The 24,990-nt window shown below is 36.6% G+C and overlaps 3 protein-coding genes across 5 annotated transcripts in view; all 3 read right to left on the bottom strand.

The window, feature by feature from the left end:
- The window catches only part of LOC120540439 (twinfilin-2), a 44,300-nt gene extending 41,325 nt beyond the window's left edge, over positions 1-2,975 (bottom strand). Inside the window, exon 1 of one of the 3 annotated variants that reach the window (XM_039771253.1) lies at positions 2,793-2,975. In XM_039771253.1, coding sequence (XP_039627187.1) covers positions 2,793-2,817 — 25 coding nt within the window. In that variant the 5' untranslated portion in view covers positions 2,818-2,975. The remainder of the gene's footprint in view (positions 1-2,792) is intronic. The other 2 variants (XM_039771254.1, XM_039771255.1) reach the window with 2 other exon arrangements.
- Positions 2,976-8,989: 6,014 nt separating this feature from the next.
- Positions 8,990-22,002, bottom strand: wdr82 (WD repeat domain 82). Its single transcript, XM_039771256.1, has 9 exons — positions 21,695-22,002; positions 20,138-20,235; positions 19,118-19,184; positions 15,306-15,405; positions 13,951-14,067; positions 13,500-13,655; positions 13,187-13,256; positions 12,636-12,778; positions 8,990-9,733 (listed from the first exon to the last, which is right to left on the bottom strand). Exons 1-9 carry the CDS (start codon positions 21,853-21,855, stop codon positions 9,704-9,706), a joined length of 942 nt encoding a protein of 313 aa, XP_039627190.1. The 5' UTR covers positions 21,856-22,002; the 3' UTR covers positions 8,990-9,703.
- Positions 20,144-24,990, bottom strand: part of tcta (T cell leukemia translocation altered) — a 33,456-nt gene continuing 28,609 nt past the window's right edge. Inside the window, exon 3 of the mRNA XM_039771259.1 lies at positions 20,144-20,235. Within this exon, the coding sequence (XP_039627193.1) occupies position 20,235 (1 nt within the window). The 3' untranslated portion in view covers positions 20,144-20,234. The remainder of the gene's footprint in view (positions 20,236-24,990) is intronic.

Here is a 24,990-nt window from a genome sequence, read left to right as displayed (position 1 = left end):
AATTGATCATGCCAAACTAATGGATTCAACTAGAAAACACAATAATGAACTTTAAGTGTTTTAACATAACATTTCATTGTCAAACGGGCTCACTCCAATTGTGCATAAAACTACACAGCTCTCACTTCCTTATTTATCAGAACGCAACCGTCTACTACTGCATGATAATTAATCACATTTTTACAGTCCAGAAAGAAGCAAAGAGAATTAAGAACAGGGACTGGCGGCAGTTAGGGAACAAAATATGACTTCTGCAAGATTACACAAATGGACACAGTTTAATATTGTTGATTGGAAACACGCTTTCAAATACACACTGAAGTATAATAAATGCATCTACATTCACCAAAACAGTTTTTGAATTTTTTACAATTAACTCAAAAAGACATGAAGAATTAATATCTACTGCAAACCCCACAACAGGATTACAGAATATGCTGTACTTTCCTAGGGCTAACCGTTGAGCTATCAGGACCCATGGGCGATATTTAATCGACATACACGGATGCTTGTTTTGCAGGACATTTTTTGCTATCCACCCACTTGCTTCTCTATTGCTCCATTCACAGTCTCTTGGAGAACTACACCAGATTCCAAACACAATACGGTCAACCAACGTAAAAAGTTAAATGAAACACAAATTAGAAAATTATACACATAGACTGGGACGTAACTACAGTGGCTCAGACCCCTGCCCCTTTCTACTTGTTCCTCCAAGTGCCTTACTCACCAGTCACCTACTTTCTATTGTCAGAAATAGAGAAAAAGCAGCAATACGTTGCAAGCATTGTTAAAGCTCGGTAGGCTACTCCATACTATTCCATTAAAAAAAAATATAAACGTTGATAATAACTGCTTTTAATTCTAGAGAAAATGTAAAAGTATCTGTGTACTGGTCATGTTAATTTGTATTACATTATAATGTAGAATCTAGCATAAGCTGCTCACAATTATTTTGCTAATAATGCTAGCTTTTCCATTTGGTTTGTTTCAGTTATCACCTCCTCACTTTCAGTATTACAGACTTATGAAATAACTGTTTTTTCACAATGCACAGGACTTTCTGCCTATTATTTATGCATATTGTAAGCAACAAAGAGTCCCAAAAATGTCACAGATGCTTTTTAAAGTGAGTCTCCATTTGAGTATTTGAGTCTGCTAACTTGAAGCAGACAAGATTGGGACTGATTTTGGAAGCACCATGAATACTCAATTGGGTCGGGTCTACTGACAAGAGTTTTATTCTACACATGCCTGCACAAAGATTAGAGCCTAAGCAATGCTGGGTATATTCAATGGGTATAATGCTAATTTAAAGTGTCCAACTCTGTGTCAGTTGCTGAAAAATTACAGCCAAATTGCTTGTATCAACAGCAACTGCTGAATGCAATTTTTCCCCAACTCAATTCAAGTTCAAAGTCAGAACTCTGAATGGACTAGAACAGCTCTCTAATCTTCTGATTCTGCAAAGAAAAATGTCACTATTAACAAAAGATATATCAAAACATGGGATCCAAAAGGAAGTTATTGGTATAATTTTCTAAATCTTGTATCACGTAGAAAGCAAAAAGACATTATTATTCTTGTTTTGTTTTTATTACTGGGAGACCTTAACACATACAGGACTATTTTTCTTTAACATCATTATCTTGTAAAGCATTTTCAACTACATGTTCTGTATGTGGTGTAAACATACGTACATGATAGATAGATAGATAGATAGATAGATAGATAGATAGATAGATAGATAGATAGATAGATAGATAGATAGATAGATAGATAGATAGATAGATAGAGTTGGCAGGATTAGACAGACGGAAAAAAACTCTGGGTTCTGGATCATAATTTGACTTTTCCTTGCTGAAAGGTCTAACTGTGAACTCTGGTATCAAATGATCAATTCCAGTGTATTCCTGAATATATAGGCACTTGGCGGCAGGTGGTCTTTTCTTGCACTTGATGGGAACTCTTCCTGTAGTACTTTAAGTAACTACATGATAATTCCCTTATTTTCTGTTTCATGATGTTGAGATGTGTTAAGAATACAAAGTATATACGCAGCAAAGAAGGTGTTGTGTTCTTTCTGGTAATCTAATATAATCAGCAATCATGGACAAATATTTATGTGAATATTATAATACCCCTAAAGTTACATCCATATGTCCTGTGAAATTAAAAACGCAGAAATAAAATAATAATTTGAGTCTAGGATTACAATATAACCAATTCTGTTCCATAAAGTGCCCATTCTCCCCTAATGAGCCACCACAACCTATACATCTGTGCACATCACAGAACATGATATTTGCTAGCATTCATTCAGTGTATTAACCACATGCCTAGTTAATCATCTATAGGGTTCCAGGTCCCTATCCCCACATTACCTCAATTACACAAATATCTGAAATTGGCTTCAGTAAAACAATCACAAATTTTTTATCTTTGGAGCACAAATTCAGTCAACTTTTTTTCACCATACAGTTCTTGTTTAAGCCTCTGCGCCCTGCATGTGCTTGTGCATTTAGCAATCCTCTTCTTTCTGTAAACATGTCTACACTCCCCATCACACTAGTTGTACACACCAGCATTCCATTTAAAACAGCCTGTCCCACCGCCTCCTAGTCTTCACTATTTTACATTTTCGCTTCTCGGCCCCCGTAAGGCCACACCTTACTTTTTAGACGCCTTACTATAAGTGAGGCCCTAGCTTTGCGCCTCGGGGGCTGCTATCGATTGTCAAGCTAAGATGCCGAAGTTGGGGCGACCCCATCTTTCATGCATTCGTCTCTTACCGTGGATCCCGGTCTGGTGCGACATTGCAGCGGTGATGTCTTTGCCTCACTTAAGCCGTTGTGCGTCTATTCGTAGTGGCCCTGGCGTGCAGATCTGTCTTCTTTCTGTAACACCCCAGTTCTGCTTACTGCTATCCAGTCTAGCACCTCGGCATCAGGAAGCGGCCCGCCCGAGCCTCACTTCCGCGTGTGTTACGTCACTGGAGCGTCGGCGGGAGAGAAGGAGGGCGTATTTTCAAAAGCATGTACTTAAAGAAGTTCGTTTATAACCATCAAGACGATTTTAAAAGAATCATCTATTAATTATTCAATCCAGTATTGATATAAAGACAGAATATAACTCCTGCATCGAAAAAATATTCCTATAAAAACCTTTCATTTTAATTCTGCATCCACATGCGAAAGCATTTGCGAAAGCATTTTCGAATGCATTATGTTTCACAGTTGAAACCTTTCTCATTTCTTTCAAGTTAGACCTTCGCTGTTTATAGTTTTGGGATGAACTATGCAATTTACATTACTTGTTCATAAAGTATGTAGCAATATCTACCGACAATACTCATCTTTAATTTGCATGTTTAATTCGGACAATAAATCAATGAGAACTGTCGTTAACCAAAATAATAATAAAGAATAAAAATAAACGGGAGCCCTACTTATTGACAACAGCAAAATTATCCATCATCACCATCAACATCTTATTTAAAGGCATCTATTTTGTAAATTACAACGTGAACGCACTGCTTTCTTAATTACAGTTAGGCGAAGGTGCATCCAAATAAGAAACGAGCTCCCGTCAATCAACTTCTATAGACAGCCAGCCAATCAGCTATGAGAGGCAGCTTGTGAGACCTAATCGACACCGAGCTGCTAGCCAATCCACACCGCCGCCCTGTCAGTCGGCTATTCTCTGAATCCGCTTAGTTACGGACAGAGTCGCGAGACAAAGGAGCCTAACTGAAAACTGTTGAGCTGGAAGCAAACAGCAATTGCAGAAGCGGCTGCACTCTATAGCGTTGAGTATACAAGGAGCCGTTTCGTCTATCATGTTAGGTAATTATTTGTGTCCAGTTTTTTTTGGGGAGGGGGCTTGCTTGGTAAAGCTTTCGGAATGTGGGAGGAGCATAGGTCAATTATTTTCTAGCTTACCCAGCTATTTGTGAGAGAAATAATCGGCTGTGAGAGTAACGGAGGTGGCAGTGCAAGCTGGCTAGCTTGTCCATGGAAATGTGCACGAACCAGTACTGTATATATAACAATTTTAAAATAAAGTTCAACAGAAGTACAGAATGCAAAGGTTTGATTTATAATTTTGGCCACAAAACAAAAAGTACATTTTGCATTTTTTGGACACTCAGTTCCGAAGTATTTATCCTGTTATTGAAGTCCCACACCAAATTGACTAAAGTTTTTCTCCAAATGTTTCATAGCCAGAGTAGCGAACTGAATGTCACAATAAAACTTTAATCTGAGCTATGTGTTATAAACATTTTTAAATAAAATATAATGAGCCAGATTTATGCATAAAGTTTTGTATGTGTCCTAGCTTGCTTTTTTTATGCCAAATAAAATTGTGGGATTAAAACCTCGGAGGCTGAACTGATTACCACATCTTGGGAGCTCCTGCTGTCTCGAGATCGGCCGCCTTTGCTATATCCATAGAAGGCAATGATGACATCTAATTGTTACAGGCTGAGCCATAAAAGGATGGAGTACTGTTTGGCGCTTCCGCCTCATAGCTCCAGAATTTTGTGGTCGCGGGGTAACTGTCCAATTATGAACATCTGACAACAAAGTATACGTCTAGCTTTCTGGGTTTTTTAAAGTGCTTCTTTGAACTATTTTTCCTGAGATCACGTGTTCAGTTACACTAATGCCTCTACTGTCTCAGGAAGCAATCTTGTATCATTCTTGCATTTAGTGCCATAAATTTAGTTTTGGAAATTATGTTAGCAAGAACGAACACCATTGTAAAATGGAGCATCAAAATAAGTGTCAAGTGCCAAATCTGTTTAATCGATATTGGCGGAAAGCAGAATGTATTCTCTCGGATAGAACTCTCCCGCTACATTCACAGTCCAGATTGTTGCCACCAAGGTTCCAAGGATAAAAAGCAATTACTCCGTCATCCCAATTGATATCAATAGTTTTAACAAGAGTAACAGACATCCACACGTTTTAATCATAACTATTCAATAATAATTCTGATCAGTCATTAGTCACGTGTTTAATGTTGGTTTACTTTTGATATGTTTAAACTCAATACAAGAAGTGTAAATATTATTGTTCATTGTTGTATACTTATTTATATAATTTTACATTATTTCGAGGTCTCTCGGTACAAGCTGTTGAAAAATCGAATTTTCCTCACGCGAAAATAAATGTAATTATTGAGGCATAACCTGCATTTTTGTCTCCACCTGTGGCTTTGGTACATTATAGAAGTCTGCAAAGTCTCGTATTGTTTGGACTTTGCGAATTCAAAATGACCATTTTATATTTCTGTGCATGGTTTATAGAAGCAGCTCAAACCTCAAGGAGCCAATAGAAAGTGAAATGTCTCAAAAAGGAAGAAACTACAAAAATGAGCAAGGAACGCAAGCGTGGAACAATCGGAAATAAATGAGTTTTGCGCACCATCCTGTGGTCACCACTGGTATTGCATAAAAGGCCAACCTCTAGTTTCATCTTGTAAAGACAATCCCAAAATCATCTCCAGGCGGTATTTACAGTTCATTATTTCATACACTATATGAACAGTAAAAGGGTGTTTTTTTTTTCTCCAAACATTTCGCTTTTTTGTACTGGGTAAACTGGACAATTATTAACATAGGTCCAGTTCTCAGAGTGTGAGGATTTAACCTGCTGTTACAGTATGATTTAGAATCGTTATAATGTAAACAATGCACGAGAACTAGGTTAGCTCTTATAGTTCGAGGATGTGGGTATAATTTTGTTAAAACCAGGTTGTTCTCCCATTATATTCTTTTCCACTTGTATAATATTCTCAATCCGCTTTTTGTGCAACCCCTGTGCAAGAATAAGGCAACCTTTATTGCCAGCACAGCAGAGGTCCTTCTATTATGTCTTATTTTCAGCATATTATACTGCGTTGGTATGAAGCTGTCTCTGCCATTCAAAATGCTTTCAAACAGCAATACTTTAATTTCAGAACTTTTTTGCACACCTATACTGGAAAATGGGTTATAGTCACATTTATTACAAAATCTTCTATCTGAGCTGAAACAGCTTTTATATATAGAAGGGAACAATTGCATTATTGGCTAAGCATTAGAATTAGATTCCTGTTACAGACACAGGACGAATAAGACAAACATCAAGCCATTATATGCCTCCACCATGTACAAACTGCCTTTTTTTTTAATGAACAGACCGTTCTTAACCAATAGATGTATTCTCTGTGTCTGAGGGGAATAACTGACTTGAACCATCGGGGGGAAAAAAACTATTAATCCATTAATTCAGTAGCTGAAATTTAAATGTTTGTGGACAGTAAAGCAGACTGATTGTTCTATGCACAATCCATGTCAAATATTTCAGTTTCAACCTTGGATCATGAACTAGACATACTGATGACATTTGAGAAGATACCCAGAGATCCTATGAGCACGGTGTGGGAAGCCTTGACCTCATGGCTGGATTCTCCTCAACAAATTCTAAAGAAAGTGGGGCAAACAGGCGCACACAAACTCATACTTTTACCTTCTCGTTAAAAAGCTGGTAGTTAAGAATCTTAACTTGGTGCCATATTTACTGTCAGTTTTCATTAAGTATTTTTTTTTTCCTAAAACGGTAAGAAAAAAACTTCCATCCATCATCCAACCCGCTCTATCCTAACTACAGAGTCACAGGGGTCTGCTGGAGTCAATCCCAGCCACCAAAAGGCAGGAAACAAACCCCAGGCAGGGTGCCAGCCCACCACAGGGCACACACACTTAAGGACAATTTAGGATTGCCAATACACCTAACCTGCATGTCTTTGGACTGTGGGAGGAAACCCATGCAGACACAGGGAGAACATGCAAACTCCACACAGGGAGGACTCGGGAAGCGAACCCAGGTCTCCTAACTGTGAGGCAGCAGCACTACCCACTGCGCCACCCTAAGAATAAACTTGCCAAGTTGAATAGTATTTTGTTGCCTTTCCCATAAGTGCAAGTATTTACTAATAAGAATTACTGACACAATAAAACAGAAAAAGGGGGCAGCACATTTAACTCAGTGGTACATTCCATTAATGCCGAGTATTTGATTTCTGATATTTAAGAATTCTGCAGGTAACTACAGTATTGCAGGACAAAGTGAATTCTTTCTCCTATATTTAGGAGAAGTTCAGCTCTCACCTCCAGATGGGTCTTCTCTGCATATGAAGAGAGGTCAGGGCCAAGGAGTTGCAGTAGCTCACTAATTACTGAAGTAATGACACTGAAGGTACATGGCCAAAAATAAATTGCTTTGAAGGTTAAGGAGCATAGTCTCCATCATTAGATAAGGAGTTAGACAAACAGGGAAGATTGTGAAGAAAAGCTGCTACTCCAGGGTGCATGGTGCCAGCTGAGGTGCTTTACCATCTCATGAGGGGAGTTCTGGCCACTGGCTAATGGAGCAGTTTCAAACACAACTCTCTTTCGAGAGACCTAGGTCACACAGGAGTCATTTTATAAATTTATAATCAAGCCTGGTAAATGTTTAGAGACAAATGAACCCTGTTTCTTGTCACAGGTAGGTTTGGGCTATTCTCACCATTGCTCTTAAAAATAAATACCTCAATCTACCATACAGTCTGCTTCAGTTTTCTTTAAACACATGCACATATTGTAAATAAAACAATATTTCCAAGCATTGCAATCATTTTCTGTGGTATTTAAAATGTCTTATGGAAATGTAAAACACAACCTTCTTAAGCCAAGTCAGGACCACATGGAGCTGACGGCAGCACAATGTAATGTTTTTGTAAATATGATAACATGACTAACTGCATTATAAGACAGAACATGGAAACCAGGTACTGTTATCTTTAGACTTGGTTGCAACACAATAATACAGAAGTGTCATTTATACACTCTAAGCAACATTGCTGCCCCAAAAAAAATGAACAAGGTTATGTGGTAAATTTTGAATGAGAAACAACTCGACTTAAGAAATGCACAACTCACTTAAAGTCATGTCATCAGCTTCTCTAATGCCTTTCTTATTCAAATCAGCTCCAAAAACCAGAAACTAGTTCCATTTGACTATATCATGACAAGAAAGACCTCGTATAACTACAAGCAAAATGGCATTAAAATTATTTTATTAGTTAGTCTCTTTAAATTGAGGAATGTGTGGTAGTTTAAAATACTACTTAACAGTTTATATATATAAAAAAAAAAAAAAATCACCAATGAACTTTTCAGCCAACTTGATAACAAAGGAACTTGGCAAGTTTTACCTGCATACTGTAAAAGAAAAAAAAATCTTTAAACAGTACAAGAATTACTTATAAAACCCTTACCCAAAGTCCAGTTCGAATTAATGTATCTCTCACAACAAGTTCACAATAATAAAAGAGTAAAGCCTTCCTTTCCAGGCCTCAATTCCGAATGCTTTTAGAAACAAGAACAAGGATATACTCTAATTTTGTAAAACATATTTCACAATTTTTATATATGGCCAATGCTACATGATAACATTGGAGGAAAAAGGTAGGTAGAGATAAGTACTAAAATGTTCCCCTAGCCACAGTTGTAATAAAGACCGATTCAATGACCCGAATTCCCCCCACAGCAAACTAATTTTGTCAGTACGAAGTGGCAACAAACCTGTTAAAAATGGCAGTTTTGCATTCAAGACAAAAGTTGATGCTCACATGTGTTACACAGGATTAACAATTAGGTAACTAGAGGGCAAATTAGAAATTAAAGCATTTGTTTCAAATATAGACATTACCATATTTATTTCCCTTTTCTATTGGCTTGCAGATGGGTCTGATATGTATAAAATTTTAATTCAACTGTGCCTTTTTATATAAATCAACAAATGTACAAAACAGTAAATAAACAGAGGTAAGGAAAACAAACCAGAACTACCACAGTAAAATTCCTTATGATATGATGCAATTCTCTGGAAAGAACTGGTTATGTTTGGAATAATAACTATCATGCCTTGCAGATGAAACCTTAACGTACAAAAGAGACTTTTTTTTTTTTTTTAAATTAGACTTACCTATTCAGTGCTAGGAGAGCACAATATGCCACACAATACAGAAGTGAAATAACATGTGTTAGCCAAAAATGTATTCAGCAGTGCTTTTAAACAAATAAAGCAACCTCAAAAAACTGCAGTGTCTTAGTTATCAAGCAGCCCGGACCTCTACATGTAGAGTAAGTAAAATTACATACAGAAAATGGCATCACGATGCAAGTCTAGAGATAAATACTGTACTCGAGAACATATGTTCACCCCATTCAGTACATACAATGTAAAAAGGTTACAGCTGCTCTGTTTCTTCCAGCTGCAACAAATAAGTCCGCTTTATCAGTATAAAGCATTCTCAGGTCTATCAGTCCCAATACATGCCTGATGCACATATAAAAGAATTCAAAACAGAGTTTTAACATTAGCAGGAAAAAAATCAACTCTTCTGCAGTCCATGGACTTCATTCTTTACAGTGAACTTTTATCTCCTCTCCTGCCAAAGAAGAAACTGAATAAGAAGAGGAAGTGATGTCCATTTGCATTACTGGTTTTCTCTTATACACCCTCATAGGAAGGACAGCAATATGTTAGCACAACTGAAAAGCAAGGTCTTTGTGCTTTGCTAACATGCCCATCATTTCCAACATTGTCATAGATATTTTATTTACAGAGAGAAAAGTCTGCTTTGCTTTCACAGCGCAGAAGCCTCGATGTCAGTCATCTATGGTCGGCAGCCAGAAAGCCTAGAAAAAAGCACACAAGAAACTATTACAATGTTACTACAGACTAAGAGGCTGTGCTTTAGCATTCTTACCAGATCCGTGTAGACACTCATATATTATTCAGTCATCCCATCAGTTACTGTTAACATCACATATAAAACTCAAGCCACTACATTAAGAACACAAAATACTGTGTTTATATAACACATAAACAGTATATCTTGCATGTTTGAATTTAAAGTTGGTTGCCTGTGTGCTTTTGCTCTTAAAAAGCAATCACACCCACTGCAATTTAAAGACAAACAGAAGCATTTCCAAACATAACTTATCAATCACAGTAAGCTTTTATAATGAAGTACTAGCAAATTTATATACAGTTTGATACTTAAACCAAATGTAGCATCACTTTAAAAGTAAAAATATCTTAAATGAGTAATAAAATGTCAGTCTAATACTACAGGGATGCATGATCTTACAGAACAGCAAAATATATTTGTCAAGTTGGAAGATCACAGCAGTAACATACATAGCAGTTTTGACCAGAATTCTTTAAACTGAGTGAATGTCTTTACCTTCTCACAACCTACCCGGCTCTGACATGCCCAATGAAAGAAATAATCTCCTTGAGGTGTCATTGGCCTGGCCCTTGCACATCTGCCTTTATGCAGGAACCAATACACCTCCTATAAACCTACAGCAGCTGTGCCTGTAATCCAAGGCTCTACAAAATTGTTGAGCATCTAATTATGAATGGTAAACCCTACAAATCTATGAAGGAAACTCTACCTATATCAATCTATTTTTTTAGCCAATACCCTCAGCTTTTTGTATGTAATCAGGGTTCATACACTTCAAATTTCAGGAACTCCGATGACTTTTCCAGTATCAACCAGCACAAGAATCCAGGGCTACTTTACACTCTGGTTCTGCATATCCAAGGTAAAATTACATGAACCTAATAAGAACACATTATCTCAAAAACATGGCCAATTAAAAATTGCTGACCGCTTACAAAAAAACGACATTGAACTCATGCTCTTTACCCATAGTAATGGCGCAGATACGCACTATTTATGCAGCTCTAGGCAGGGCCTCTACACTAAAAACAAATATACCAGTTTCTAGAAAACGAATGTGCTATTATACATGTAGTGTGCACAGAGCAGGTTTGTGCAAGGAAAAGATACAAAGAAATCTTGAAAAAAAGTTTTGTTTAAGTTCCATTTATGAATACAACATTTTAAAGCACAAACAAAACTACAGAAACTTGTCAGGGTGCTAGTAATCTGATACATGTTAAGCAAATAAGCGATCATAAAAAAATACTTTTGGCATATTTTAGTAAATTGTTGAGGATGAAAGTATGAGGTATATCTTGATAAGGCAATCCACATACATTATATATCTCGCTATCAGGAAACATTTACTGGAAAGGGTTACCCATGTCTTCGCATGAATTGAATAATTAAAGACCCCAGTGACCCTGTAGTTAGGATACAGCTGGTTGGATAATGGATGGATGTTTGTCCATCACATTTAACACCCAGAGGATTTTAGATTTCAGACATTCACTTTTAGTCACATAAGAAAAATACTGCAACATAACACAAGTATCAATAGTCTGATTAGAGCTCTCACTAGCACTTATGCCGGCTAATCCACTGCCAATTGGAACAGCTTGCCGTTTATTCATTTCATATAGTTTTTCAAACTGTACTAATAAACATCTCCTATGTCAAACTTCTTTATGCAGCAACAGCACGCAGCCATATGCTTATTTGATTTGACCTGTCGAACCAATCTCTGTAGTTGGCATTTTCCAACCATTTCAGTTTAAACATGCACTTTCCTGGGATTACGACTGCTTGATAAGTCACAGTGACCCATCTAATATACACAGTGTAAATTACCTTGTTAACTATTTACCTCTTAATGTTAACTTAAAAGTAGCAATTTGATGTGCAGGTCAACAGCTACTACATATGTATACCATTTAAAATTTACATACAGAACGTGATATTAATGCAAGATATGGGTGTTTTGTTGGTGCAATATAGGATGTTTTATCTCATGATATGTGATTGTTGGAAGTCACTTAAGACACAGAATATAAAGTACAATTTATTTTTTTAGAATTTCAAGGACATTTCAGTACTGCAATTCAACTTGTTAATTTTCCATGACCTTGTGTATAGGTGCAAACTGAATGGTAAAGCAAATATAAGACTTAACTCCCCACTTCAAAAACCACTATTCAAGATGGCAGGCGTAGTGCTGCTGGTACTGCACCTATTAGATGATCAGTCTTTCATTCCCCACTTTGCAGACTCTAACACAAGGTCTTAAGACACTTTTACCAGGGTACAGAGTACAAAGTAAGGCACTCCTTTCCTAAGCAGATTGATAACTTCATTTTTGTCCATGTCTATTTTCATTCTAACAGTTTTACATTTTGATGAAGGTAAAAGCCCATTAGCATCCAAAAGCCGGAAAAATTTAATAATCGGCTCCACAGAGTCTACACTGATCCAACATTCTAGGCTACATCCACCTTAAATGTGGAGGAGTTATATTTCAGGAATTTGTACATAATGTTTGATCCACAATTGGGGGAAAAGGGTCTATTCAGCACAACTCTATAAATGTCTACCATGTTTAATTGCTACAACAGTACAATTCAAAGATTGTTAAAAGCTGAAAGAGTACAGCTAGGACACAAACTAATGAGTAAGAAAATCTTAACACACAATGGAGTTTGATTTTTCCTTTAAAATACCTAAAATAGCATAACCTGGCATGCACTGTGTTCTTCATTGTAACAATACTTTAGTCAGAGTATTTTTTTACAAAATAAATTAATTTTGTAACATTTCTTCCATTTATATATCAAAGGCATGTACTTGCTCTTTCTACGGTATCTTACCATGTTAGAACAAGCGCTGGCAAAGGTCATGAATTTAGGATTGAACTGCAGACAAGTGACTGGTCCTGTATGCTTTCCATCCAATACTGCCACCTTCATTCCACTTTCTACATTCCACACATGTATCTTGCCATCTTCTGAGCCTGAAGGTAAACATGAAAGGGTATTGAGGAAACATAAAAATCAATGCCTTTGACATCATCCAGTATAGAAGATTTATAAAGGCCAAAATCAGGCTTGCTTTCAAAAGGAACTTCTGAAGTAAAAAAAATGATTTATTTTAGCAGTTAAATCTTTTCAAAACTAATCTGAAATACTATCTTTCCAATCCTACCAATAAGGATCCACTACCAAATTGATAACACATTTGTAATTAGTGAATATTTAAGTAAAACACCCACTTTTGTTACAAACCTATATAGATTATGTAAAGCCTAACTGCAACCAATTTTAATTTATTATAAAAAGGAAACAATTTAACACACAGGAAAAGCTACCTTTTTAGAAACAACTGTAAATCAAATAATGCAATTAAGACTTATGGATCTTACCAATCATGATAAACTGAGAGTCTGGAGTGAACGATGCTTCCAAGGTCACACCTTTACTGTTATTGTAACCCTGAATATGTAGAGGAAAAAAAAAATCCTTTTTTGCCCCATTGACATTAAACAAAGAAAAGGCATACAGGGATATACATATGTACATACATAACAGACCACAACAATCGTTACCTCTTTTCACTACTATCTTGGGTTCATGGAAGAAAAAATGTTGTCAGACTCACATGGTTTTTAGAAAAATCAAAAGGATAAAAGCCACACTCCATAGACAAGGCCCTTCAAATTGGTATGTCATACTCACCCCAAATGAGTGCAGAACTGCTCCTTTGAAAGCATCAAGAAGCCGCAAAGCACCTCCGTTTGTAGAAACTAAGATCAGTTTCCCGTCATTGCTGAATTTTAATCCTGTCCACTCACATGCCCGATCATACTGAAGTTTAAATGTTGCAAAAGGGCCCTGTGTGGGATACAGAGTTCTCCATAAGTGAGGTTCTGCAACACCAAAAAAGAAAACTCATGCACAGTTCAAAGAGTAGTCATAGGTCATTAAAACTTGAAAACATTCTTGTGAGTTTTACTATCCAATAAGAAAACCAAATATTAATTTATTTATTACAATGGCAGAAAACATTAACTTTATCATAATCAAGTCATATAAAGATAATGTATGTATTAACATCATTACTATTATTTTTGTTTACATTACTCAAAACAAAGTACATTTCTTTTTAAAGCTACAAAAGAAACACTACCTTGTCAAAAGATCTGAGGTCATATAGCTTCACCATTTCAGAGTTCACACCAGCTGCAAAAATGAGTCCTTCAGGGTCAAAGGAGCAAACAGGTTTTCCTTGCAAATGCATGAGACCCTGAATTAATACGAAACTTTTTGTTAACACTTGTAGCACTTTAAATGACTATTTAATTAATTTTTCCTTTTTGCCAATTAATTGAATTTTGATAACAAATAAAGCTACTCTGAAAGAAAAATCTATCAACATTGATGCTTTTACCTTAGCATCTACACCATATAACAAGCTTTCATGTTGCTTATTCAGGTCCAGGTCATGGGTGCAGGAGCCTAAGCAATGATGCCCAGACATCCCTTTTCCCCACCACCTCTTCCAATTCCTCAAGGGATATAATAACCAAGGCATTCCCAGCCCAATTGAGCAATATATAATCTCTCCAGTGTGTCCCATGTCTGCCCCGAGGTCTCCTCCCGGCTGGACATGCCTTAAACACCTTCCCAGGAAGGTGTCCAGGAGGCATCTTAATCAGACACCCAAACCACCTCACCTGGCTCATTTCAATGTGGTGGAGTAGTGGCTGTACTTTGACCTCCTTCCAAATGTATGTGCTTCTCACTTAAGCTGAGCCCAGTCACCAAGCAAAGCAAACTTATTTGTGCTACTAAAATATGTACTAAAAAGTGCAGCAGCTCACTCAAATTTCACTTGTTCCAGAATAGCTGTAATTTCCAATGAATATATTATCAGTGACAAGTACAAAAACATCCACCATTGGCCCAGGCTTAAACACCTTTGCTGCATTCGACCGACCTCCTTTAGTGCAGTATGGACCAGTTTGGTATTTGCCAGAATTAAACCACATAAATTATTTTGCTTCAGACACAAGACATTTTTTCATAACTTAAATTTGACAACTGAGTTAACTGTGAGAATTTCAGCAGTAGCTCAGTAACTAAAAAAAAAAAACTAAAAAACATATGAATCTCATTTTTTTTTTCATTTTTCATTTTTATTATTATTTAATCTAATATTGTTTTTTTGTATCAGTATACTGCTGCTGGATTATGTGAATTTCCCCTTGGGATTAATAAAGTATCTATCTATCTATCTATTAGAAAGTATGCCATATTATTAGGAGCTTGAATTTCTCAGACAAGTGTGACAAAGATATACAAGGTTATAGTGTCACTCATACATTGTGTATCTACTTTTAAAGACAGTCTTCCACCTTAAGCAACAGAGGTAAGCAGATCACTACTAATAATTCAAAACAGATCCACCTTAGATACAGAAGATAGGCCATAACTGAGAAATCATTCTCCCTTTGCAATCTTACTTTAAAACACCAGACTTGCCTGGCAATTTGGAGAGCGCAAGTCCCAAAGACGGATGGTTTTATCCAGAGATCCAGATATGAAAGTGTCATCTACAGGAGACATGGACAAAGCCACTACTCTAAAATAAAGAAATAGTAGAAATTAATACTGTACAGCTCAAGTTCACAATTTGTCAACCATAAAACCACCTACTGTAACAACTACAATTCTAAAACAAATACTTATATACTATGAAATTTCACCTTAGTCATTAATATAAAGAGGCTATAAAGGTTTTCACATTCTGCCTCTCATTCCTGCTCCAATACAAAAATGAAATTCAAAATTACTTTAAACAGGTGTGTTCGTTTCCCTAGTCTACTCTGTATACTTTCTACCTGTAACCTCTATGAAAAACGGCAGAAAACAATATTCAGACTTTAAATATTTTATAATTTATGACCGTAGAAACATTAACATTCTTTATCAAAACCAACACAATTTAGCTCATAACTCTCAAATGATCTAAGCAAAACACAAGATACTTTACAAGGTGAGTTCAACGTATTTGTGCATGAATAAAGACTTCTTTACACAAAATTGTCAAATTGAATTAAGGGGTGCAATAGTTTCAGGTTCCACCCTGGCTGCACTGAATCTAAGGCAGCAAACAGCCATAAACAGGCCATAGTAGGGCCCACTTACCCATATTCCTACACTCAGGACTCACCACAATCAATTGGAATAGGCAGTTAACGTAACCAGAATGTCTTCGAGGAAGTGGAGTAAAATCAAGGCTGACACGCCACATAGACAATGACTAGGTGGTGGGTTTCACCACAGGACAATGGATCTGTGAGGCAACAGCATCAAGTGTGCCACACTGCAAGATGTTTCTGCAATTTAATCTTGAAGAAAAGGTGAACAAATCTTGCTGACTATGAGGCTGTTACCATGTAAAGTTGGACAAAAATAATCCCTCGTAAGATTGTAACCTTTGCATGATGTAGGGCTTGTGTGCCTCAATTACATCTCGAGTTAAGTTGTCTGAAAATGTGCTTTTGACAAGATTGCTCTAAATGGAGAGGCTAGACAAAGAACAATATCCAGAAATGATTTTAATTAAATGCAAAAAACAATGAGCATCCAATTGGCAACATGAAACACCTAGACTATTTGGGCTCAGCTCTGAACAGCGGTGTGGGAAGGCCTTGAAGTTCATCACCTGCAAGTTGAAAGATGACGGTAAGGTACAATACCAGTTGTGCAACTGGCAAGAACGGGATGGATACAACCAAAACAGATTTTGGCAACAGAAAATGTCCCTTGGGACACTGAATATAACAGAAACTCGTCTGAGACATCAAAGTACACCAGCTAGATATAGTCAGTTTCACCTTTATATACAAAATTGGCTCTGGTTCTTGACACCTCATTCAAAGGTGGTTTCTCTACACTGCTCTGATGATACCTCATGGGAGAGAATTTGGGTGGATTAAAAGATACTTGCAATCCCTAGTGAGAGTCTGTTCGGATATTAGTAACTCGACATACAGTACATTGAGACATATGAGACATTAACTTGACTGTTTCATGTATGTGCCAAAACAAACATTCATAATAATCAGCCTGAATTCAGTGAACTAAAGTGTACCACCTACTCACTATCCTATTGGGAGGCATCATTATTCACATGTCGAAAGCAGGTGATGACTAGACAGGCATGTCTGTGACAACAGTCTGCCAGATACAAAGCCTAATTAAAAATTGCTGCTGAATTTCAATGCTGGTCGAGGATACTTGGCAAGGAATACCACATTCAAACTCAAGGATATTCATAGGTATAGCTTTTTAAATTAGTTTGCCAATCCTGTTCATATCTGCTTTATTACCTGGAAAAATATTATGACTCTATACCTTAGGGTTTTGGGGCCAATACTATGTTCTATTTAGTTCCTTTATTTGCAGAGTGCAAAGTCATGTTCAGATACTTGTCATTAAAACAAATCTGTTCAATGCGGATATTGCATTATGCCAAAGCTGCTTCTTGTCCCCTCTTCTGTTTTAAGATTTTCAAGGACAGGATATCAAGACACAAACGGAGCATGGAGAGTATCCATTTTGGGAAGGGTTGCAACACCACCGTTTCCAGATGTAGTCCTCTTGGTCTCATCAGATTTCCAGTGAAAACAAATTGTGATGGTTTGGAAAATGAGTTAGCAGAACCTCCAAATCTTAGGTCATGTCTGTCTCAGTTACGGGGTGGCTTGTTCCCTCCAGATAAGAGGTCTGCAGTGTTACAACACTATATACTAAGAAAAGAATGGATGGTGCCAATTAAAGGTAGATACTGGGGAAAACAAAATGTTCCATGCTGACAAAGGTTTATGACTGGGGAGAAGATTTAGTGTTCAACATGACGGCAAAAGCAACAATGGAACAACTCACCAAAAAGAAACAATTTCCTAAAGTGCCCAGTCAGAGCTTGATCTGAACATAAATGAGGGAAAGAAAAAAAAACTCAGTGGTAAAGCTTGAAGACTACATTCTTTAAAAGAGTATTACTCCACAAACGTGTACCTCTCAACAGGAAATGTATTATTATAAAAAGTATCATAAAGGAAGCTTTAAAGAATTTTTATGTTGTAAATGTGAATATTTTCAACCAATTAATAACTTGTGTAATACTAACAAGATAAAATTTGTGTTTACATATGTGTGTATATATATGAAAATAAATGTTTTTGGTTAGTATATATTTTTCAAATACCAAACAAAAAATTTCACTGAATATATATATGGTATGTGCACATGATAAAATAAATTAGGTAGTCCATGGTGACCTTGATTCCTTATAAACCCTGCCCCAAGTTCAGGCTCAAGCTCAACCCACCTTGTAGTTTATATGGGTATGAAATATCTCCAAGTAAAAGAAAAATTCAAGGTTTAAAGATTTAACCAATCTCAAATTTAATAATGTGAAAATCAATAGAATATTGTGTAAATCAGAGGAAAAAAGTGTGTTGTTTTTTTTATTAATAAAATAAAAAAAAGAGATTGTTTTAATAAATCCAAATTAACACAAACTGGTTCAAATCTCATTAAGTCGTAAAGTATGATAACAGGAAAAAGACGATCGCTATAACTGATAAACTCGAGAATTTTTTTTATATTATACATATAAAACCTTAATTTCTAAACAGTGTATATATTATTAATTACCTTACTTTCAAAGCACATTGGTATTTTTTTAGTACATTATACTAGATATAAGTATACGCATTTTAATATCCATTTGATAAGATGTCAGTTTCTCATTAAGTACAGGAGGTCCCCCTAAAACTAAAAATAATTTCTAACACACCTATTTGCAAAATCTACTATTCACTTTATTACACTTGGTAAGTATAAAAACAGTGTATATTTCTTATAGTGCATAAATAATTTTAAAAATGTTTGAATTCGAATTAATGGAATTTACTTTTACAACTACTGTATGACAAATACTTTATGAATGACTTTTAACAGCAATATTATCACGTCAAAAGTGCCAACACTGTCCACATAGCTACTTATTATAAATTTTATCTTGTGCTCCCTATTGCATATGTCCACATTTACTTTTCAAACAGTAAAATATATCTGTGTGAGAGATTTTAAGTGACATGGAGATTACCGTAACATGAAACTGTTGACGGCTTTAATAAAAAAAAAAAAACTGCACCCCCGTCATTTAAAAACTGCAAAGTGCACATTGGTAAGCCTATAATAACATTTTCAAGGTACCTTTTTTTGTTTTGTTGAAAATACAGTTAAAAAAAGCAACATTAACTAATCAATGGTTATCTTACCTTTTAGTATGTCCAGGAAAATACCGAATGTACTTGTTGTCATGAAGTGATAAATATCGAATGGTATCTTTAAAGAAAAGATTACAAAAATAATTAAAACATATCAAAGGTAGAATTTTTTTCATGGACAGCTCCTAAGCAAATATTAGCTGTTCTCTAAGAAGTCAATCACAAGGCAATAAAATAAACATTTGTGTCCCGCACACAGACAAATATAAATCTTACTGGGTTCAAGGCTTACCTCTGCTCCTCTTGATTTGATGTGTGTGCTCTACTCCAGGCAAGGCAGTAGCTTGTACAGTTATCTCCATTACCGGGTGGTATCACAAACCCTCAAACTGTACAAACAACTACCTCAGCCTGAAACAGGCAGAAATATCTCCTCAGCCTGAGGGATTCTAATACTGGTATTCACCAAAACTGAAAAGGGGCAAAACAGTTCAATATCTTGACACCATAACCCAAATGTACTAAAATTTAGATTCAAGAATAACATGAGATATTAAACTACCCAGACCTTAAGTTCAGAAAAATAACTTGGTAAGAATATCTTGAAGATACGGAAGCTATCCCCTGTATCACCTCCACTATAAATGTCTTGTTGACTACAGCTGGAAAAATGATTGAACAAGTACTCTTCATGTGTTGAATAATTGAATAAAAAAAATGCATACTGAATTCTTATTTTGATTAGGCATTTCTTAGCCATATCTGTAAAGGAGAGGAGAAAGCTTCAGGCAATTAATTAGGGCTATTTTACTATCCATTAATGGAAAACCATGACTTGTTGTATGTCTTTAGAAAATGGAGCGGATACAGAATTACTTTAGATTATTAGACGTGAAAATAATTAGTAATAAATGAATGCCAGGTAACAATAAAACATTTCTGAAAATGTATCCTTACTAGGAGATGTGCTAATATTTAAACCGTGTTTTGATATATATCGGATACAGTCACAAACAATTTTATAAAACAATTGGCAAGTCTATTCTTACGTGAAAACCACAGATGACTTACCATCAATTTTATTTGAGCTGTACACAACAGTGTTGGCTGCATGAGTATATCTGATCAAGTCCACTCCGTATTTCTTGCTGTACAGAGTACGCTTAGGTCTGGAATTGGACAAAAACAAAACACCCAAAGTTCAGCCAAGGAACAAAAAAAAAAAATTCAATAGACTATATTTTATCATACTTGTTATGTGTTTTCAATCAGTCATTCATTCATTCATTCATTCTTAAACCTGCATAAGCCAAGGCAGTCTTGTGTGGTCTACAGCCTGACCCAGCATTAGTGGGTGCTGGCAAGAAAAAGATCTTAAGAGAGGTGTTAGTTTGTCGCAGTGCAGGTATAAAAATTCAAATATTAAACATTTGTTTATACTATTTTATTGCACTTTAACTTACCAGTGAACAAACAGTCCTACAGTAAAAGATGTCTGTATAATTGGTTTACTAGAGGCTAAAAGTACCTGAAATAGCCCACCTTTACAAGGCAGCAGTGCTGACACCCGATTCTCTTTGCATGTATCTTTACTGTTTGGGTATGAACTGTGGTGGCTTGGCTATTTTACTTTTTATGTGTAATTTCCTGTGGCTTACTCTTGGGTCTAGATTTTTTATTTCTAAGTCGAAAGGTACGAATTAACTGGAGAATGTGAGACTGTGGTACTATACAATGTGATGAATTATGCAGCAGCAGCAGGCTGTCCAGTTCATGACTGGATCTGGCTCCCTATAACCCGAATATAGGTTAGCAGTTTTAAGAAGAGAGTTTCAGGCGCCCCCTAAAACAGAACAGTAGTAAAAGACAAAACACAACAAAGTACTGCTTTAAATGTTTTTCCCGCTCAATGAATTGCTTGGCTATTGTTGATCAGTATTTAAATAATCTTAAAAAAGTTCTCGAACAGACTTAATGCAATAGGTTAAAAAATTATTCAAGCCTGGACATGGTGACTGGAAGAATATGGCACTTCCTTCACGGACCGAACTGGTGTCACGGAGCTGTGAGGTAACGACGTATTCTGCTCCGCCACACGGAACAAGCACACATGCATGCATCTTTTTTACGCTGGTGTTAACAAGGATAATACAGATATCAGATAGCTTTATTATTCACATCTGCAATAGCTAGCCGAATAGCGCCAAACTGATAAAAAACCGAACTTCACTTTAGATCATAGTGGATTTTGTGGTTTTTTGCTTCCCATCTTCCGCACAAAGGGTCAAATCAGTCAGCGAAAACGTAACGCTTAATAATACTCAGATTACTCTAAATAACATTGAATAGCATAATGATACATACTAGTACCCAAAAAAGAAACGAACATTTATAAAAAACCGAAGGTTTTGGGCAAGAGGAAGATCAACAAGGTGCATCGGTACAGTATATTTACTCGAGTCCGAGGATCGGTTGAATGATCTAGGCCTCAACTTGATCTGAAAAAATAAAATATGTGTACGACGCTCAGGATGTTTCTTTTCCTGTTGTTGGCACCTTCCATAAGCTTCGGTCTCATTTATAGACAATGTAAAAATAAAACAAAATGTAACAGTTTGAGTCACTCACTTCCCTTCTTGACAGTCATACAACACGATGGAGTCGTCGTCGCTGCTAGAGATGACCGTCTCTCCATTGGAGCTAAAATCAAAGCAGTTGATTTTGTCAGAATTCTCACGAAAAACCTTCGCCACTCGAAAGCTCCGCAGCACATTATCCGTTAACTTCATGGTTACTGCGGCCTTGATCTGATGTATTTACAAATTTCTCTTCGCCAAGTGTATAGCTTAAAAACAAAACGAGAGAGATGCCAGCACGGTTTAAACCTCACCCGCCGCGAACCGTCTCGAGACAAGCCCCGCCTCTTCGCATCGGCTACGAGAACGCCCCCACTCAGTCGCGTTCCCGCTCATGCGCGCTCCTGACAAAACAAGGACAAACTCTCTAGAAAGAGAGAAGCACCGCGAGCGCCTGACTTTCATTTGACTTTGCTCAAATTGCGTGCGCCACCTATGGGCTTGAAGGCATCACTGAAGCCTCAAATCAAAAGCGAAGCAAACATCAAAAATACATTTTAAGTTCTGTAGATGAGGTCCTTCCCTCTTGCATTCTGACAAACTTTAGCCCGATTTAAATATTTATTTCCGTCCAAAATCTTTAGGCTCCTATAACTGGGCAGTTAACTGAGAAACAACCATATGAATCTTTCCAGTTGGTAGTGTTAGTTTTGAAAGAAGGCAGTTTTAATATGCAATATGAGCAGCTTCTCTTTGACTTCAATATTTCATGTCATGTGCCAGAAGTTGTATTTGGCAGAAAATCTATCCTTCTGAACCCTTTCTAGAGGATTTCTCTCAAGGACATTTCAATATAAATAAATGTAGTCACTGTGATACCTGATATTACCATGCCTTGTATGTGAATGATAGAATGAAAAGAAGATTACTCCTGGATGCATATCATATATAGAGAAGCTCAGTTCTGGCCTCAATGGCATTAGTTCATGGATGTATGCTACAGGTGAACATCAAACCTGAACTATTTGCAGTGTATGGGGAAATATTTGCAACTACAGTATTTTAAATAAACAAATATATTGTGCCAATTGAGAATAAACAATAATAAAATTACATGTGAGCAGAAATAATTTTATATATCACTAAAATATGCATTTTGATACTCATTCTTTTGTACTTGTTTCATTAATCATTTATATATTTTAATGACTCCACATGCAACATGAAATAAGCCTTGAAGTTTAAGATATCACTTTCAACCACCTGGGAAGCTGAAGAGTGTGATCCCTCTGTAGTTGGAACACACCATGTGGTCACCCTTCTTAAATATGGGGACAACCACATGTGTCTGCCATTCCAGTGGTATTTAACCAACCTTCCATGCAATACTCAATTTCCAACATGGAGTCCTCAGACCACCATAGTGGCTTTTGAAACAGTGATGGGTCATCCACTCTCACACACTGGATGTGTCCAATGCTGCTTTACATGTCCACAAGGTTGAGGAGTTCTTCAAAGTATTCCATCCACCACTCGATTATTTCTCCAGTAGAGGTCAGCACCTCTCTATGCCAGATTTACAGAGTATGGACAAGGATATGCCATCCCTTCTTGGCCATCAAACAGTTTGCCAGAACAGCCTCAACACCATCCAATAGTCTTTCTCCATAACCTCTCCAAACTCCTCCCTTGCACAAGCTTTTGATTCCAAGGATGTTTGTGGAAGTCTTCTTAATCTGCCAGTACCTTTCACCTGACTCAAGAGTGCCCACAGACAGCATTTCACTAAATTCCAATTTCTTCGGTCTGACAGCTTCCCTTACAATTTGGTGTTCTAGAGTTGCCGCCATGAGATGCCCTGACTGCCTGAAAAATAGCTTTTAGCAGCTACTTCCACAACCAAAGTTTTGAAAAAGATTGATTTGGGCTCAATGTCCCCTACATCACCCTGCACATTGGAGAAATTATTCAACCTGCTTGGCCTGCTACTCCTGCAATCCTCACCAGGAAAAGTGAGAAGAGATGAGACTTTCACTAACCAGAGCTGAGAGGGTGGGCTACATAGACTACTGTACTGGAAAGATTTACCTTCCTCTGTACTGTGGGATACCTATGTAACCAAGTAATAAATAAATTGGAGGCTTTAAGAAATTCAGTAGGGTCATTATCCAAATTTCTCTGCTAAGTCTGTTGCTCCCTCGACCTGACCCAATTAAGCAGTGGAAAATGAATGAGTGAATGAATGTATTGGTATAGACACAAAATCTGCATTAAAAAAAAAACAACATATTATGTATTAGAGCTTGAAGGTCCCCGATTTTCTTTGTTCACAAAACTGAAACATTGATCTTGAAAAGGATAGACTGCTAGTTATATCAAGATAAACTTAATTTTTCAAATAATGACTTGCTACAATGTGCATCATATACACCAGTTTCACTCCTGAGTAAGTAACAATGTTAAGATACAGCGGATGTCTTAGTGGGACTGAGAAAGTGTTTCCCTTAGTAATATCACAAGACTGACCCAGATTTATTAATGGCAGACACTCAGCTTCAAACCTTTTGTTAAAGTAAGGTGAGTAGAGTGGTCTCCTTGTAAACTGTGCCTGATATACACATTAGAGTAAGTAATATTAGGGGATCACAAATACCTTATATTCTGGTTTACCGTAGATTGGCAGTGCTGGTACCACTGACGAGTCTTTATGTCAGATGCATCTTGTAACACTAGGGTGAATTGTATGCTGTGTTTAAGCAGGTTACTCGACTGCAGTTTAAATTAGAGAAGTAGGTAATGGCATGCAGTAAGGGGAGGCCCAGTCAAATAATTGCAATAACACTATATTAACAAACTGTACATGTTATGTTTACCTTTTCTTAGTAGTTTAAACACTAATAACACTGTTAATCTAAAGTATTCAAAATAAAATGGATCAACTGCAGCTGTTCATAGCGGTACATATGCATGATTAGCTTGGCTAAAGATAGAAGAGGCAATGCATTACTAAGAAAACTCACATGAAAACAAAAGTGGTGGAGAGATGGTCATCTACAGTACATAAGACAAAATTTACATACTGTACAGGCATCTTGCCTATGGGAGATATGACTGCTTCTATACGAGTTAGAAGACAAAGCTAGAATGCTACAGCAGTGTCAATAAATAAATATATATTATCTGCCTTTAAACTCAGCCTAACATTTCTCTGTTTTCTGCTACTTTGCTTTAAACTGGCTATAACTTTATCAGCCTTCATTTATTACTTACATTCTACCCCTCCAAATAGTGGTCAGACATTTCTCTTTCATAATTTTTACAGCTTCACAATCAGTTATATTGTATGAG

This window comes from Polypterus senegalus, chromosome 12, assembly GCF_016835505.1.
Source record: "Polypterus senegalus isolate Bchr_013 chromosome 12, ASM1683550v1, whole genome shotgun sequence".
In the NCBI taxonomy this organism is placed as follows: domain Eukaryota; kingdom Metazoa; phylum Chordata; class Cladistia; order Polypteriformes; family Polypteridae; genus Polypterus; species Polypterus senegalus.
This window is presented reverse-complemented; position numbering and strand designations above follow the sequence as displayed.